The 19,275-nt window shown below is 47.8% G+C and overlaps 2 protein-coding genes across 2 annotated transcripts; one reads left to right on the forward strand and one right to left on the reverse strand.

Annotated features, from left to right (window-relative positions):
- Positions 1 to 6,724: 6,724 nt before the first annotated feature.
- LOC309530499 (olfactory receptor 52K1-like) lies at positions 6,725 to 7,772 on the forward strand (the record flags this gene model as incomplete). The annotated part of the gene is made up of 1 exon (XM_082219524.1): positions 6,725 to 7,772. One exon carries the CDS (start codon positions 6,725 to 6,727, stop codon positions 7,718 to 7,720), a length of 996 nt encoding a protein of 331 aa, XP_082075650.1. The 3' UTR covers positions 7,721 to 7,772.
- Positions 7,773 to 12,939: 5,167 nt separating this feature from the next.
- LOC309531591 (olfactory receptor 52B2-like) lies at positions 12,940 to 13,926 on the reverse strand (the record flags this gene model as incomplete). The annotated part of the gene is made up of 1 exon (XM_082221181.1): positions 12,940 to 13,926. One exon carries the CDS (start codon positions 13,924 to 13,926, stop codon positions 12,940 to 12,942), a length of 987 nt encoding a protein of 328 aa, XP_082077307.1.
- Between the last annotated feature and the right edge of the window lie 5,349 nt (positions 13,927 to 19,275).

Here is a 19,275-nt window from a genome sequence, read left to right on the forward strand (position 1 = left end):
ACCTCGTCGAAACGTCGCCCAGACACCCCGACTCTTACACGGGAAGACACCCGAAGACACCAAAACCTGCATTCCTGTACCCGTGAAAATCTACGAAAGCATATATATATATATATATATATATATATATATATATATATATATATATATATATATATATATATGCAGGTTTTGGTGTCTTCGGGTGTCTTCCCGTGTAAGAGTCGGGGTGTCTGGGCGACGTTTCGACGAGGTCTCACTCGTCATCTTCAGGCTGGTGCTTTCGGCTTCTTTATTGTATTTATTGAATACAATAAAGAATATTGAATTTATTGAATACAATAAAGAATATTGAAGCCGAAAGCACCAGCCTGAAGATGACGAGTGAGACCTCGTCGAAACGTCGCCCAGACACCCCGACTCTTACACGGGAAGACACCCGAAGACACCAAAACCTGCATTCCTGTACCCGTGAAAATCTACGAAAGCATATATATATATATATATATATATATATATATATATATATATGTCAGAGCTGCTTCCGGATCCCAGCTCACATAGGACCACGCTAGCCAGCGTTCACTTTATAAAAGTCTTTATTGAGTTACAACTTCCATTTCCGAACTGCAGCGTGCAGCTCTACGTCTTATACGTTAGACCGACGAAGCTCCGTCTGATTCCCCGCCTCCTGCACACCAACTTAATACCCTAGCCTTGCTCCACCTCTTGCGTCTTTCCTTCCTCCTCTGGGTCCCTCTGCCCCCCGGGGTCCCCTCCTTTCTAGACTCTTCTGACGCTGACGCTGACGACGACCCCCCGGACCCTTCTGCCTCCTTGCGGCGGGCTTTGGGACCTGGCTCCCTCTCCGGGCTGCTTACTGCGCCAGCTTCCACTGCATTTGAACTTGGCGCGCACGCCCAACTTTCTACCTTCCTCTTGACCGTTTCCTCGCTCCCTGATGAGGGCGTGACCACTCCTGACTCATGCCCTCCCTCCTGCTGAAAGCCTCCGGAACCCGATGCCTGGTCCCCTTTCTACCCGCTGCTCCCAGCTGGGAACGTTGGTCCCGACTTCCAGCTGCTGCTCTCTGATTCCCCTCTGGTCCCTTCTTCCTGGGGTGTCCCCCTGTGTTCCCCCCTTGCTCTGACCACTGGCGCTCCCTTCTGTGAATCTTCTGACTCACTGGAAAGACTCGGAGATCTCGGGTCGTCATCATCACTCATCCTTCCTTCGGGTTCCTCCCCCTCGCTCTCTGTTTCCTCCCTTTCCTGCGTCTCTGCTCCTGAACCCCTGACAATATATAATATGTTATATACCATATATATATTGGTATATAAATCTCACATTGGTATATAAATGTAATAAATACAATAAAGATCTGTTTATTTTTCAAAACTCCATCTCAAACTATGTATTTATATGCATATATTACTGCTTATTTAAATGTATTTCTCTTCTCAGTGAATATTTTGGTATGTTCAGTAAGCTGCATTGTAAAAACTGTCAAATCAGGTGGGTGGCTACATAGAATCAAGGAATTGGAGAGTTGGAAGAGTCCCAAGGTTGAGAAAGACTGGTCTAAATGATCATAGAATCATAGAATTGTAGAGTTGGAAGGGACCCTGAGGAATCCAAACGCCTGTAGTGCAGGGATGTGCAGTTGTGCTATACGGGGAATGAACCTGCAACCTTGGCATTATCAGCACCACACTCTAACCAACTGATCTATCCAGGCATGCTGTATACACCACGCTTTCTTCTCCACCAGCGTTCAAATGTTCTTCCACTCCTCTCTGTCCTCTCCTGGAAATCTTCAACACGGTACAGTTATCTCCTTCTACCCAGGCCACCAATCTTTCCCCTCCTGTCAGGAAATACAGCCTCTGCTTCCTTTAGCACTTACCTTTCTCGGGGCATGACAGTCGGCATTTCCCAACGAAATGTTAGGGAACCCAGAGCAAGGAGCAAGGCGAGCCTTGTTAGCTGCGCTGGGTAGCATTTTGCAGTGGCAACAGCATACTCAGAACTGCATGGAAGATTCCACAGTCAGAAACAACCCCAGCTCACTGCACCGTTGCAAAGGGGACAACTTGCCGCATGCCTTGCTCTGTGGAACACTGACTTGGCACAACAGCCCAAAATGCTACCTCCTTAGGAATGGTTGCACATTCAGCTTACCAAGACAGCAATGCCCCCTCCTAAGCAAATGTTGGCTTCGGCCTCTCAGTGAGGTATTTATGCTGCATATTTCAGAGACCTTGAGGGATCTCCCAACCCAACTGGGACCTGGGACAATTAAGTGGCTCTTTGGCTGACAAATCTCAAAGCACCAAGCAAGGACTACCAATATTAAAAACTGTCTTCTTTATTTAGACTATTTTCAAAAGGGAAGGAAATGTGTTTCCAAATAATAAGGATAATGATCCATTGTAGGTGTCTCAGACTGTGCCCTGGATGTCCCCACTGGATTTGCTCTGACTATGTCACCTGAATCTGAACAATTTTGTCCCGAAAATGCCTTTCAAAGTTGTTGCAGCAGGCCTCTTTCTGCTTCAAGGTCTCGCACATGAGATAATTGAGACTTCTCTAAACTCAAAATTAGATTGGCATATGCTTTGTCCTCCAGTCTTTGGTCTGTGTCATCTACTTCTTCATCCTCATCTTTTACAGGAGGGTTAACAATAACAGTCCAACATTGTTCTTTCTTTAAAAATGCCTGCATTTGTAAACTCCATGACATATAATTGGATTCTCCCAGTTTCTCTACTGAAGCTTCCCCTTGAGCTCCAGCTCCAAGTCCAGCCATGGCTCCACCCAGCTTTCAGGTTTCCACTCAGTCTTTACTCACACGTGGCTTGAAGAATTGTTCAGCTCCTGGTCTCAAACAGACACTCCCTGCCGACGCTTTCACACAGCCAGCTGCTTGAGAAACGCTGAGTCGCTTCCAGTCTCTGGGTTCTTTTCCACGCTCTGTCTCTGCCCACTCAGAACTGGGCCCATAACCTGTCAGAGGGGGTCTTTCTTCTGGTGGCAGACGACAGAACCACGAGACCATGAGGCCGGTGTAAATCACTCAAACAAAGTTTTTATTGCAGCTATACAAAAACAACAAGCACAAAGCATGTGGGTGTTCTCTCTCTGCAGGCAAATTCAAACTGCAACTTCTCCTCCTTTTGTAGTCATCACCAGCTGTACCTAATCAGCCTAGAAAACCACTCTCAGAACTCACAGAAACAGTTCTTAAAGTTACAATCATCTTTTCTGTTTCTCTTTTTAAATAAATATTTATTAAAGTTTTCACAATATTATATAACGAAAAAGAAAAAATAAGAAATAAAAAACAATTAAAAATAATTCCATCTTTACATCACTTATCTTTCATTTACTTGTTTCCCGGACCTCCTCATACCTCCCTTTTTTGTATTCCAGTTCAATTTATTAGTTCAGCAATTCCTTTCCCTCCTTATTATCCTGATGTTTAATCTTAATATATTATAACATTAAATTTTTACCTATTAAAAATCCAATTTTTCCATATTCTTTTAAACCATTACCGCTAGAAACCACTTAACTTCAATCCAACATCATTCTAACATTCCTTAATTTTGCAATATTTCTGTAAATAGTCTTTAAATTTCCTCCACATCTTTTCTGTTTCTTTGCAGAATGACTTCTAGCAGGTTTGGCTACATGAGGAAGATTACCACTTCGAGAATAACTTGGCTCTGAGGGCATGAGGTAGAATTTTGTGTGTCTTCTTCATTTGTAGTGCCTGGACAACTGGCGTGCATATTTGGATCAAGCTACAAATGGTCCATGATGCCAGATCTATGACCTGACCATCATCTTCCACCCAAGAGTGATAGAGCCGTGCCAATTCCCAACCCAACTGGAGGCCAAAAGCAGACTCCATCAATTATGGCTCCCAAGAGGGGACCATCTTGCCAGGGACTCCTCTGAGAACAGAGCTGAGCTTACTTAATCCTGTCGGGCTCAACAGCATCCTTCAGACCCTGCTGTGCCCTTGGATGCTTCTCAGCGCATCAAGGTAGGTAAAACTGCAGCATCTATCCCTAAAGGAGGATGCTGAAATGAAAGAGGACAAGGTAAGGAACGTGGCTGAGTCAAACTAGGATGCTGGGCTGCTATTTTAGGTGCAACATTATCCAGGTTGCCTTATGCAAGACTTACAAGGCTCAAAGCTGGACAGAGTCTGGAAAGCCCACATTCTATTCTGGGCACCCTCTTTCAAGAAGAGTTGATCTGATGTGGATTTAGGGAAGAATCTGGAGGAAGATGTAAGGAGGAAAGCTGTGGAGAAAAAAGAGGGGAGGGAAGTGAGCTTGCCTAGGGATGTTGCTCCACTTCCTTCCTGTCAATGGCTATCTGCCTCCTGGGTTGACTTCTTAAGTGTTTTAAGAGTCTATTTTGTCCACACTTCAATGGAATCATAGAATTGACCACAAGGACCATCTAATTCCATCCCCTGCAATGCAGAAGTCTTGCCCAGCCTGGGACTCACAGCCACAACCCTGAGATTGAGAGTCACATGCTCTAGCCCCTCCTTGAGCGGAGAGATAGCAGAGAGAAAAGGCCAGAATTTCAGGAGGGAGAGACAGGACTGCAGTGGGCAAGGAGGCATGTGAACGGGGGGGGGGGTCACTTTTGCAAGGTGGGTGGGCAGGAGGGAGCAGAGCATGAGGCCGGCAGTTTTATGCTGCAGAGAGAGTCAGACATGATGTTTGGTGTCTCTTGGCATCTGAGGCTGCAGCCATGGGAGGAACGGGACGCTCTTGGAATGTGAGTGCTCTGCACTTTCTCCATATAGGTATAGGCTGTATATTTGTGTGAATAAGCCACATATCAGGTTCTGCTATGCTTGTTCCCCAAAGGAAACACAACCCCTGAGTGAGTGCCTGGAACCCCCAGAATCTCACTTGAACGGCTAAGGGAGCTGGGCATGTTTAGCCTGGAGAAGAGGAGGTTAAGGGGTGATATGATAGCCATGTTCAAATATATAAAAGGATGTCACCTAGAGGAGGGAGAAAGGTTGTTTTCTGCTGCTCCAGAGAAGCGGACACGGAGCAATGGATCCAAACTACAAGAAAGAAGATTCCACCTAAACATTAGGAAGAACTTCCTGACAGTAAGAGCTGTTCGACAGTGGAATTTGCTGCCAAGGAGTGTGGTGGAGTCTCCTCCTTTGGAGGTCTTTAAGCAGAGGCTTGACAACCATATGTCAGGAGTGCTCTGATGGTGTTTCCTGCTTGGCAGGGGGTTGGACTCGATGGCCCTTGTGGTCTCTTCCAACTCTTCTATGATTCTATGATTCACTTGCAGCTCGAGGAGGTTTGGGTGGGCAGAACAATATAATGTAGTATGCCTACACAAGATGGGGGGAACTCATGTGTCAAACTGCATCTGGTGATAAGCAGAACTGGTGTTAGCAAAGACAGATAGCATCTTTGGTCCTTACAAGCAATTGCTACCCGCCTCCCGCCCGCCTCTCTCTCTCCAAGGCATGTTCCTGTCACTCTCCTCACCACAAAAAGTCTGGTTATTTTGCGGGGAACTGGGTTTGCTGCACAAGAGAGCCGAACCACCTTTAACTACACAACCTGAATTTGCCAGTATTTAATTAAACCCCACTTGAAAATTGCAACTGTCTGGAACTGCCTCAGGCTGCTGCTCCTTTTTTTACAGATGGGGACTGATCCTGAGTTCAAGCCTACCTCTCTCCTTTTTTGGCTGCTTGGGAATGATCCCTTTTACCCGCAAGAGACCGTCCCTCCCCTTTCATTGTGGTGCCATCTTGCCTTTTATTTCTAGTATCTTTTATTTCTATATGCCGCAGTCGCATATGGAGGATCCTCCATTCGCGGCTGCAGCCACGATCAGAGGATCCCGCCACCGTCTGTAGGGTGTTCTGGTGGCACCGGCAGCAAACCTCTATGTACAACACATGCGCGGTGTTGCACGCATGCGCTGTACGTAGCAATGCCACACATGTGCCCTATATAGTGACACCACACATGCATTGTACGTAGCGGCGCAACACGTGTGCAGCCAGCGGTTTGCACCGTCCTGGATATCGGTTAGACTTCGTTCGCCCCTGAGTCAGTGTGGGCAATATTGAGGTAGAGGGACCAAGCAACTTCATGTGCTCCTAACGGATGAAATATCCCCCCTATTCCTTTCACAGCATTAACAAACTGCTTGACTGTAATAAAACCTCTAAGCAGGTTACCAAAAAAAGCAGTAAAATGATTAACAAAAGACAGATCTTTTAAAAATACTCAAAAGGCAAAGGGGCTGCAGAAGAGGTAGTAAGTAGATTCCTACGCGGTAAGGCAAATCCAGAAGCAAACAGGTCCTAAACTGGAAAGGTCTTTAAGTACTGATAGTAACACCTGGAACTTGGTCTTGTAACCAATTGGCAGCCAGTGTAGATCTCTGAGCAGAGGGGCTAAAAGGTGACAGGGTCTCACTCTGTAAGCAATTGTGCCGCAGCATTCTGCACAAACTGAACCTTCTGAATCGAGCACAAGGGGAGCTCCATATAGAATCTGTTGCACTGATCCAGTCTTAAAGTTGCCAGTGTTTGAACTACTGTGGTGAAGCTCTCCCAGTCTAGGAATGGTCACTGCTGCCATACTACCCACAAATTGTAAATTAACGAGTGAAATGTTCCTCTCTTCCCTCTTTTCAGATCTAAGGATTGTTATCTCCAATCATCGCCAAGATGGCTGGAGGGGATCAGAACGGAACAGCCAACGTCTCCTACACAGAATTCCTTTTGCTCCCCTTCCCAGGCCTCCAAGAGTCCAGATATCTCCTCGCCATCCCTTTCTTCTGTCTTTACTTCATGATTGTTGCAGGGAACTCCATCCTGATCCACACTGTGAGGACAGATCACAGTCTCCATTCGCCCATGTATGTCCTGATTGCTTTGTTCTTCGCAGTCAACCTCTGTGGCTCCACAATCATCCTTCCCAAGATGCTCCTCAGCTTCCTTCTCGGAGTCAGCCACATCTCCCTGACGGAGTGCCTGGTCCAGATGTTCTTCATCTACTTTGTCCTCATGTTGGACTGCAATGTTCTCCTCCTGATGGCTTTGGACAGGTATGTGGCCATTTGCCACCCTCTGCATTACACAGACATCATGACGAAGAAGCTGCTGGTGATACTGACACTGGTCGCTCTTGCCCGGAGTCTGGCTGTAGTGGGCCCAGTGGTAATCCTGGCCTCCCAGGTGAGGTTTTGCCGGTCCAACATCATTGGGCATTTTGCCTGTGAGCACATGGCCCTCATGAAGTTGTCCTGTGGTGACATCTCCAGGAACAAGGTTGTAGGCCTGGCAGCAAGAACCATCACCATCATCTTTGACTTTTGTTTCCTCCTGGCTTCTTATGGCTGCATCCTCCAGGTATCCATGCAGATGAGCTCTGGCCACACCCGACACAAGGCCTTCCACACCTGTGGCACCCACCTCATGGTCATCCTTACGGTCTACTCTTGCAGCCTTGTCTCCTCTCTTGTCTTCCGCTTAGCTAGGTCAGCCAGCCAGGATGTCCACAATCTGCTCAGCGCAATATACCTGTTTCTTCCCTGGATCCTCAACCCCATCATTTATGGCATGAGGACTAAGGAGATCCAGGACAGCCTTTGGAAGCTGCTCAGGAGGAAATGGGCTCATTTGGTCCCAGGGAAAGCTGTGGCTAGGAGCAGAGCCAAGTGACCGATCTGTCTGTGTGCCAGATTTAGCAGAACCACCTAGAGCAGACATTGCACACCTGGTACCCTGAAGCTGTTTATGACTACAACTCCCATCAGCCACAGTCAGCATGATGGGGGCTATTGTACAAAAAGATATGGAGGGCTGCAGCAGGTTGGCCCAGGCTGGTCTAGAGCCATGCAAACAGGAAGCCACCCGAGATGATTTCAAGGGTGTTCATATGGCACAGGGAACAAATGACAGAAGTCTACTGCTTGGGTCTTTCTTGAAAGGCCGTGGAAGGATTCTGCCAAACATTCCTCTGAAGGTCTCACCCTGGCTGCCATTAGGGTCAGAGGACATCTGGGAGATGAAGGGCTTCTCCCAGCTCAGCCTGACCGTTCTCATTCTTCAAGAGGAGCCAGAAAGCCAAAAGTGAAGATGATGAATTACATGACGGAGTTTGTTTGGGTCTCTCCCCTCCCCCCTCGTTCCTTCTTTCTTTCTTAAAATTGTTGGAATATTTTGTTAGTTTGTTATACATTTGATAAATTAATACTGTACTGTTTGCAGCAAAAATAGCTCTCACAGAGGCACAGCAACTTCAGTCTTTGGTTTGAAAGAATCTGGAATGTAGTAACATTTCCTACTATCACAGGAAAGAAAAAATAATCAGCAAACATCATCTATTGAATAATAGTCATTTTTTTATTATGTTTTGGAATCATAAATTCCCAGAGAACATGCACTGTTGCATTATGGTATTGGTATTATTTTATATTATTTTCATCACTGTATAAATGATAAAGGTTATGCTACATATGTTGACTTGTAAACTGTCCTAGATATAATATGTAAAAAAACACAAACCTGTTTTCCACTGAAAAATAACTTAAATTGCCAGCAAAAAATACTAAATGAGATTTGGCCCTGCGTCTCAGAGTGTTTTATTCATTTAGTTTAATTTTAAAGGGGAGTGAGGTTGCCTCCTGAATCTCTCCTGGAAACATTTCCCACCGTATGGGAGCAGGGACACTAAATGCCCAAATTCTGGTTGAGGCCAGTTTGGGTCATCTGCACCACGGGGGACAATTTACTGTGCTCCTCTGGATTATCTCGGTGATCAAACTGGGATATAGAATCATAGAACTGTAGAGTTGGAAGGGACCCAAGGGTCCTCTAGTGACGTCCATCCCCTTGAACTGCAGGAATCTCAGCTAAAGCATCCATGGCAGAGGACCATCCGACCTCTGCTTCAAAACCTCCAAGGTGGGAGAGTCCATAACCTCCCGAGGGAGTCTGTTCCACTGTCAAACACTGTCAGAATGTTTTCCCTGTTGTTTAGCCGGAATCTCCTTTTTTGGAACTTGAAGCTAGGGGTTCGAGTCCTACCCTGCAGAGCAGGAGAAAACAAGCAAGCTCCCAGATACCTGTTTATCTACTTGCACGTTTTGGCATGCTTTCGAACTGCTAGGTTGGCAGGAGCTGGGACCGTGCAACGGGAGCTCACACAGCTTAAGGATGGGCAAATAAGTAATCTGCCTACATCGTGTGTTGTGTCAGTACGCCTTTGAGCCGGTGCCAACGACTGGGCTCAATAACTTCTTCTGCCCCAACTGGGCTAGGTGACTGAGGAGCACTTCCAGAGACCTTCCACTCCTGGAAAGCAGGTCTAAGTGCACTGGACTCACAACTGTCCATTGTGAGCACCAAACTCAGCAGAGCATGAACAACACGGAAGATTGCTGTGAAGCATAACGTCTTTATTTTCTAAAAGCTACTGCAAACTAAAAACTAAAAGAGGTAACTGGACTGCATGAGTGTTACAGCTCTCATTCAGCCATCTAATCAATACAGAGATAACACACAGACTCCCACAGAGTCAGGCAGGAGTGGAAGAAGCGAAGAGCAGTTTCCACCTCCTCCTTTCTGAAAACATCAAGTCAGGAGATTCTCGCAATGGGAGGGGGTGAAAATATCCACATGTTGCTCATCAAGACTGAGGGCTGATTTCCTTTCGCTTTGCTGCTGACTGTGTTTCAACCCTGCTGATGCCTGGTGGGAAGTATGGAGCTGTTAACGGAGAAATCCGAGGGCTCCCTTGGACAAAAAAAAAACCAAGGACAGCCAGGAATACCAGAGCAAAACAGAAGCCAGTAGGCTTGGTCTTTATTGAAGACTGTTGCGACAGGACTCCCACCTGCCACCAGGTGGAACAAGATGGAAGCCCAGAACAAAAAAGACCCCAACTTTTATTAGCTACTAATCCCCCAAGCTACACCCCTAGAACTACATCACAACTACATCATGACATCATTGACACATCACAAAAAGGAGGGGTTGAGGGAGGAGTTGTGACAGTAACCTGAGTGTCCTGTCACCTGGCTGGTTCCTCCTTTCCCCCTCCCCATGAGTCACTTCCAGGAGACAAAGGGGAGTTGGCAGTTTCCTGCCCCCAGAGGGAAGATCTGATCATTGTCCTTTGTTCCAGTCCGTGTTGAATCCACTCCCATATGCAAGTCCTTTGTGACTTTGATGGTCTTCTGTCTGGGACCACCCAGGTTGTCATGCCAACTGGGCAGGGCTCCTGAGTATGTGTTGGTACGCTTAAGGGATTATGGCCATCCTCTATCAAACCGTCCCCCTTTAATAGTCCTTCCTTCATGGAGCAAAATAAACGTGGACCAGTGTAAATCCGATGTACGGTTGATTTACTATGAATTTATAACAGAAATGTTGCATATGTTGTGTGTGTGTGTGTGTTGTGTTTGTACAAACTGAATGATTGGGGGGGGGTCTGCAACAGAGGGCAAATCTGTTTATGGCGGTCTTCATGTCATAAGCAGCCACAAAGAGCCATTTGACAGTGGAATGGTCTTCCTCGAGAAATTGTGGACTCTTCTTCCTCAGAGGTTTTTAAACAGAGGTTGGATGGCCAACTGCTAGGGATGCTTTAGCTGAGATTCTTGCATTGCAGGGGGCTGGACTAGATGACCCCTGGCAGTCCCTTCCACCTCTTATGATTCTACGATTAAGTTTCTGGATCTCTTGGCTCTTGCAAACCCAACCTGCTCTGCTAGTAACTCGGCACGTGGGACTCAGTGCACGGACGGCTGTCGTAACTTGTGTGTTGCGCAAACACTGTGGGCTGCATGGCGTTGGCACCAGGCTGGGGAGTGGGCAGAAACAGTCGATTGGGCAGCGGTCCCTCTTAATGGATGCCACGTGGCTGTTGCATCAAAGTGCCGCCTGCCCTGACATACCTCTCCGTCTGGTGGAAATAGGGACTTCTATGATTCCATGACCCCTTTTGGCCACAGAGTGGACTATAAAGGTCAGGAGTAAATAACCAAGCAAGTACCAGCTGCCCCTGGGCTGTGGCCTCTCCCTGCATTTTCAGAAAGCGCTGGGAGTCGCCCGTAGAAGCAGCATGCCAAGCTCTCGTCAGCTGAGAGCCAGTGTGGTGCAGCGGTTAAGAGCGGTAGACTCCTAATCTGGGGAACCGGGTTCGCGTCTCCGCTCTTCCACATGCAGCTGCTGGGTCACCTTGAGCCAGTCACGCTTCTCTGAAGTCTCTCAGCCCCACTCACCTCACAGAGTGTTTGTTGTGGGGGAGGAAGGGAAAGGAGAATGTTAGCCGCTTTGAGACTCCTTCGGGTAGTGATAAAGCGGGATATCAAATCCAAACAACTCTTCTTCTTCTTCTTCTTCTTCTTCTTCTTCTTCTTCTTCTTGCCATTTCTTCCTCTGGCCAAGCATCCTCATGTGTTTTAATCTCTAATTCCCCTACAACAGACACATTCATGACAAAAGAGCCGTCTCCGAGTTCTTCCCATTCACCAAAATGCTTTCCCCCCTTTCCAGAAGCTCTGCTTTGAACTAGACCCAAATGCTCAGATAAAGCCCTTATCTCTCTCTCTCTCTTACACACACACAAGTGACATTTTCCTCCCAATTGCTCAGGGCTGCATGCAGGCATCTTTTCCCCACCCCCTTTTGGCCTCACAACAACCTGGTGAGCGAGGTTGAGCTGAGAGAAATGAGGGGTGCTCAAGAATGGGAATTCTGGGCCTAGTCTGACACTCTAAGGACTACCCCATACCCAGACCTCCTCTTTGGGCTTATCTACCCCAGGACAAAATGTGGGGATTCATTGATTCAGAGTTTCCAAGGATACCACCCCCAATACCCATCTCTCAACACTCAGCAGTAAGAGTCTGAGGTGGGAGAAAGCAGCAAAAGAAATCATAGAATCATTGGATTCTAGAGTTGGAAGGGATGCCAAGGGTCATCTAGTCCAGCCCCCTGCAATGCCAGAATCTCAGCTAAAGCACCCAAGACAAATGACCATCCAACCTCTGCTTAGAAACTTCAAAGGAAGGAGAGTCCACAACCTCCCAGGGGAATTTGTTAAACCGTCAAATGGCTCTTACCAACAGAAATTCTTCCTGGTGTCAGAATCTCATTTCTTGCAACTTGAAGTCATGGGTTTAAGTCCTACCGTCCAAGGAGAACACAAACTTGCTCCATGTTCCATGCAAAAGCCCTTAAGAAAATGGCCATTCTCTCACCTCCAGACTAAACATGCACAGCTTCTTGAGAAGTTCTTCATAAGACTTGGTTTCCAGACCCTCAGTCATCTTGGTTGTCCTCCACTGCACACCTTCTAAACTGAACACAGTGCCCAACACCTCATCTTCACCTGGCAGCCCATCAGATATTTGAAGGTGGCTATCGTGTCTCCTCTCAGTTTCCTCTTTTCCAAACTAAACATACCCAGCTCCTTCAACCGTTCTTCATAAGGCTTAGTTCCCAGACCCTTGATCATTGTGGTCACCCTCCTCTGCACATGTTCCAGCTTGTCAAGATCCTTCTTAAATTGTGGTACCCAGAACTGGACACAGTGTCCCATGTGTGGTCTGACCAAGGCAGAATAGAACAGGTATATTACTTCCCTTGATCTGGACACTAGACTTCTGTTGATACAGCCTAGAATAGCTTTGAGTTGTTGGGGTTTGGTTTTTTTCTGCTGCTGCATCAGACTTTCCTGTTATTTTCCAGACAAAACCCATTCCCTCATTTTAGGGGGCAGAAGAGGGCACGGAATCACAGAATCACCAAACTGTAGAGTTGGAAGGGATACCCCCTGGTCCGTTCCCTGCAATGCTTCCAACGAATGAGTAAAACAAACAAGCAAAACAGACACCCACCCTTCCAGGGACCCCAAGCTCAGCACCCCAAGCTCAGCACCCCTTCCCTGCTGTCCAAAGGGCCTGAGCCATCCTCTCCCGGATGCATTTGGTCTTGACCGCATAGACCACGGGGTTCAGGACAGGAGGGAGGAGCTGGTAGATGTTGGCCAGGAGAATGAGAAGGTGCTGAGGGATGGTGCCGTGGCTAAAGCGGTGGGCAAAGAAAGAGAAGAAGGCAGGGGTGTAGAACAAGACTATGACGCACAGGTGGGAGCCGCACGTCCCGATGGCCTTGAGGCGGGCATCCTTGGATGGGAGACGGAAAACCGCCCTGAGGATCAGAGTGTAGGAGACGGCAATGAGGGCCACGTCCAGGCCGGGAGACAAAAGGGTGGTCGCCAAGCCGTACCAGATGTTGACGCCGATGTCTGCACAGGCCATGCGAGCGACGCCCATGTGTTCGCAGTAAGAGTGAGGCATCTCCCGGTGCCCACAGTACGGCAGCCTCTGGAGGAGGAAGACCGTGGGGAGCATCACGCAGAAGCCCCTGGCGAGAGCGGCCAGCCCGACCCTCACGATGGCGGGGCGGGTGAGGATGGCGGCGTAGCGCAGCGGTTGGCAGATGGCGACGTAGCGGTCAAAGGCCATGGCGAGCAGGATGGTGGACTCTGCGATGAAGCTGAGGTGGGTGAAGAACATCTGGGCCAGGCAGGCCTGGAAGGAGATCTCCTTGGAGAGGGAGAGGAGGACGCTCAGGGTTTTGGGCACAGTGGAGGAGGACAAGGCCAGGTCTGCCAGGGCCAGCAGGGCCAGGAAGAGGTACATGGGCTGGTGGAGGCTGCGCTCGGTGGCGATGATGTACAGCAGGCAAGAGTTGCCCCAAAGGGCCGCGATGTACATCAGGCAGAAGAGGAGGGCAATCCAGCCGTGATACGCCTCCAGGCCTGGGATGCCAAGAAGGATGAACGAAGCCGGGTGGAAGGCACTCTGGTTGGCAGAGGCGGGTTCAGCAACCTGGAGTGTCGTGGTTGTCTCCATGATATCTCAACCCACCAAGGTAGAGTCTGGAAGAGGGTAGCTTCTGAGAGAGGGAGGCAGAATCGAAGGGAATGAACAGGTTGGAGGAATGGAAAGAGAAGCCTCAGTCCGTTCCGTCCTCAGCCTGACGAGTCACAAGTTGGATTTCATAGAATTGTAGAGATGGAAAGGATCCTGTGGAGACATTGAGTCCAGCCCCCCGCAATACAGGAATCACAGCTACAGAACCCCTGACTTGTGGCCACCCAACCTCTGCTTAAAAACCTCCAAGGAAGGAGAGGCCACCAGTCTGTTCCACTGTCAAACAGCTCTTGCCCTTCCTAAAGTTTAGTCGGAATCTCCTTTATTGCCACTTTAATCCGTTGATTTGGGTCTTCCCTTCCGGAGCAGAAGAAGGCAAGCTTGCTCCAGCTTCCATGTGAGGGCCCTTCAGATACCTGAAGATGGCTCTCATGCCATCTCTCGGTCTCCTCCAGGTTAAGCAGACCCACCATCCTCAACTGTTCAATCAGCTTCCATTCCTTGGTTCAGTTTTAGTGCTTAACTTTGCGGGCAAAATGAAATTCCTTGTTCTCCAAGTGATACAGCAGTGGCTAGAACTGACTCACCAGGCAGCTCCTCCTTCTCCTGGACGGATGAGCTTCTGCCTGGGAGGGGAGGGAGCAGGGCAGGGCCTCGTTTATCCTCTGACGTCTCCAGCTGCAACTGAGCAGAGGACTTCTCCTCTCCTCCATCCCAGCTGGTGAGGAAGCAAGGGAGTCTGCAGCCCCCAGTTCTCCAGCTCTCAAAGCTCCTTCTGCTCTCTTCCCCTGTGGATTCATCTGGGGACAGCATCCGGATAATGACTCTTGGCTTCCGCAGCCTCCCCCTTGGCCAGGAGCAGGTGGGGAGGAGCTGAAGCAGGTGGAGGCCCCCTGCTGGAAGAGGAGGAACCTGGCCACCTGCTCCCATGGCTCCCCCAGGGAAGATACCCCACCAAAGGGAGGGATGCCCCACGGACAGATGGTTGCCTCCTGTCTCCCGCCCTGAGCTGCTGCCCTGCTGCCTGGCCGGGCTTTCCTGGGATCAAGGAATTGTGGAGCTGGAAGGGACCCCGAGGGCCATCTAGTCCAACCCCTTGCGATGCAGGAATAAATGCAGGGATGCTTGTAAAGTTGCTTTGCCTGTGTGTGGGGGGGGGGATTTGCACCATGTCCAAAAACGGGGGAAATGAATCTTCAGTCAAAGAGGTCAAAAGAGGATTCGCACATCTAACCCATGCTGCTATCATGATCATTAAGAACAGGGAGAATTCAGTGGTACCTTGGTTCTCAAACGCCTTGGTTCTCAAACAACTTGGAACCCAAACACTGCAAACCCGGAAGGAAGTGTTGTGGTTTACGAACTTTTTTCAGAAGTTGAACATGCTCCTTTTTGAGTGTTACGCTTCCGATTTGAGTGCCACACTTCTGTTTGGAGTGTTACACTGAGGTGTCTGTCTGTTTTTGCTATTTATTTTGCGTTTTTGTGGCTGTGTGTGTGTGTGTGTGTGTGTGTGACTGTGTGGAGCCCATTTCAGCTACTGATTGATTGATTGTATGACTGCAGTACATTGTTTATTGCTTTCATTTTATGGATCAATAGTCTTGTCAGATAGTACAATTCTTGTTAAAGTGCTGCTTTGGGTAGCCATCTGCCATGGATGCTTTAGCTGAGATTCCTGCACTGCAGGGGGCTGGACTGAATGACCCTCAGGGGTCCCTTCCAACTCGACAGTTCTCTGATTAGATACCAACCATTGCCGGTCCACCAAAGAGGCAAGGTGAGGCAGGCAAGGGCCTCAGGTGGCAGGATGTGCAGGGCAGCAGATCCTGATGAGGATCTTTATTCCCTCCTTCTTCCTGACGGAGAGGCTTGCCCCTTCCCTTCTTCCCTAGCGAGGGGGGGGCACCATTTTGTCATTCGCATCAGGTGCCAAAATGTCTTGGGGTGGCCCTGGGCTTCAGCGGTTGCCTTCTGAAAAGTGTCTGGAAGGGCTGCAATGATAGCAGGTCATTTGTAAATAAATGGAGAACAGGGGGAGCCCACGGTTCTGTTTACTTATTATTTTGCTTCCACTTGCCCATCCAGAGAGCTTTTCTTGCTTACAGGGCTCGGGAAATGTTCCCAGAGCCCAGAAAGCAGCCTTTCCCTCGCTGGGCGCAGGGGCAGTTCTGGGGGTTCTTTGCAAGATTTGGGTTTTGTATACGCAGACTCCCCCAACAAAATAAAGGGCCAACTGTACACACATGGCAGCAGAGTGGGGGTGCAATGTCAGAGGAGGGGCAGGAAGAGGAGGACACCTGGGGCAGTGAGGGGCAGGAGGGGGCAGGGAAGAGAGCCGGGGGTTTCGCCTCTAGGGGCTAAATGTCCCAGACCACACTTGCCAGCGGCCATCGAAAGCCCTCTTCTCCATGAATCCCTCCATTCCTCTTCTCAAGCCATTCAAGTGGCAGGGAGTTCCATAGTTTAAGTCTGCGCCGCGCCAAAGAAGGGCTTTCTTTACTCTGTCCTCAATCTCCCAACATTGCGCAGGTGTTTTAGTGTGTTACTCCTTCTTGCCTTTTCTCCAAACCAGAAAAGGCAGATTGTGGTTTTTTCTCTTCATCAATTTTTATTGATTTTTTTCAAATATCTTAATCACAATACAGTTTAGCAATATTATTCTCCTTAAAATCTATATCTTATCCGAATTAACTTCCCTCCACCACTCTTCTGGCTTCTCTATATTGCTCTTACTTAAGCGTGTTTACTATATATACATTCTATAAATGTCTATAATTCCTTAATAGGTTTTTGCATTATACTTTAAACATACAATCCTTATTATATTACAGCATTACATTTTATGGTCTAACCAAATGTTTACAATAAACATTAGGAGTTTTATATCAGTCCTGTGAGTGTCTTTATTTATGTACAGTTTTTTCTAAGTATACCATAAATTCATAGAATCATAGAATCATAGAGTTGGAAGAGACCACAAGGGCCATCGAGTCCAACCCCCTGCCAAGCAGGAAACACCATCAGAGCACTCCTGACATATGGTTGTCAAGCCTCTGCTTAAAGACCTCTAAAGAAGGAGACTCCACCACACTCCTTGGCAGCAAATTCCACTGTCGAACAGCTCTTACTGTCAGGAAGTTCTTCCTAATGTTTAGGTGGAATCTTCTTTCTTGTAGTTTGGATCCATTGCTCCGTGTCCGCTTCTCTGGAGCAGCAGAAAACAACCTTTCTCCCTCCTCTATGTGACATCCTTTTATATATTTGAACATGGCTATCATATCACCCCTTAACCTCCTCTTCTGCAGGCTAAACATGCCCAGCTCCCTTAGCCGTTCCTCATAAGGCATCGTTTCCAGGCCTTTGACCATTTTGGTTGCCCTCCTCTGGACACGTTCCAGTTTGTCAGTGTCCCTCTTGAATTGTGGTGCCCAGAACTGGACACAGTACTCCAGGTGTGGTCTGACCAGAGCAGAATACAGTGGCACTATTACTTCCCTTGATCTAGATGCTATACTCCTATTGATGCAGCCCAGAATTGCATTGGCTTTTTTAGCTGCCGCGTCACACTGTTGGCTCATGTCAAGTTTGTGGTCAACCAAGACTCCTAGATCCTTTTCACATGTACTGCTCTCAAGCCAGGTGTCACCCATCTTGTATTTGTGCCTCTCATTTTTTTTGCCCAAGTGCAATACTTTACATTTCTCCCTGTTAAAATTCATCTTGTTTGTTTTTGCCCAGTTCTCTAATCTGTCAAGGTCGTTTTGAAGTGTGATCCTGTCCTCTGGGGTGTTAGCCACCCCTCCCAGTTTGGTGTCATCTGCAAATTTGATCAGGATGCCCTTGAGTCCATCATCCAAGTCATTGATAAAGATGTTGAATAAGACCGGGCCCAAGACAGAACCCTGTGGCACCCCACTAGTCACTCTTCTCCAGGATGAAGAGGAACCATTGATGAGCACCCTTTGGGTTCGGTCAGTCAGCCAGTTACAAATCCACTGAGTGGTAGCATAGTCAAGACCGCATTTTACCAGCTTCTTTACAAGAATATCATGGGGCACCTTGTCGAATGCCTTGCTGAAATCAAGGTAGGCTACATCCACTGCGTTCCCTTCATCTACCAGGCTTGTAATTCTGTCAAAAAACGAGATCAGGTTAGTCTGACATGACTTATTTTTCAGAAATCCATGCTGACTATTGGTGATCACAGCATTCCTTTCTAGGTGCTCACAGACTGTTTGCTTAATGATCTGCTCCAGAATCTTCCCTGGTATTGATGTCAGACTGACTGGGCGGTAATTATTTGGGTCCTCTCTTTTCCCCTTTTTGAAAATAGGGACAACATTAGCCCTCCTCCAGTCTGCCGGGACTTCGCCTGTTCTCCAGGAATTCTCAAAGATGACTGCCAGTGGTTCTGAGATCACATCTGCCAGTTCTTTTAATACTCTTGGATGCAGTTCATCTGGCCCTGGAGACTTGAATACATCTAAACTAGCCAAATATTCTTGTACTATCTCCTTAGTTATTCTGGGCTGTGTTTCCTTTGCTGAATCATTTGCTCCAAATTCTTCAGGTCGGGCATTGTTTTCTTTATCGGAGAAGACTGAGGCAAAGAAGGCATTGAGGAGTTCAGCCCTTTCTGTGTCCCCTGTTTGCATTTCACCATCTTCTCCTCTGAGTGACCCCACTGTTTCTTTGTTCTTCCTTTCGCTACGAACATACCCATAAAAGCCTTTTTTGTTGCTTTTAACCTCCAGCATGCCTGAGTTCATTCTGTGATTTAGCTTTTCTGACTTTGTGTCTACACGTGCTGGCTATTTGTTTGAATTCCTCTTTGGTGGTTTCCCCCCTTTTCCATTTTTTGTACACATCCTTTTTTAATCTTAATTCAGTTAAAAGTTCTTTAGATAGCCACCCTGGCTTCTTTAGGCACCTTTCATGTTTCCGTCTCATTGGTATTGCCTGTCGTTGTGCTTTTACTATCTCCCTCTTAACAAACTCCCAGCCATCATGAACTCCCTTTCCTTTAAGTATTGCTGTCCATGGGATCTCACCCAGCACTTCCCTAAGTTTTATGAAGTCGGCTTTCTTAAAGTCAAGAAATTGAGTCCTAGTATGCTTGGCTGCTCCTTTCCGCTGTATAGTAAACTTCAGAAGAGCATGATCACTCGCGCCTAATGATCCTTCCACATCTACCCCACTAACCAGGTCATCAACATTGGTTAGGACCAGATCTAAAATGGCTGTTCCTCTTGTTGCTTCTCCCACTTTCTGGACAATGAAGTTGTCTGCAAGGCCAGTGAGGAATCTGTTTGACCTTATGCTCTT

This window comes from Podarcis vaucheri, assembly GCF_965113315.1.
Source record: "Podarcis vaucheri genome assembly, chromosome: 4".
Lineage (NCBI taxonomy): Eukaryota > Metazoa > Chordata > Lepidosauria > Squamata > Lacertidae > Podarcis > Podarcis vaucheri.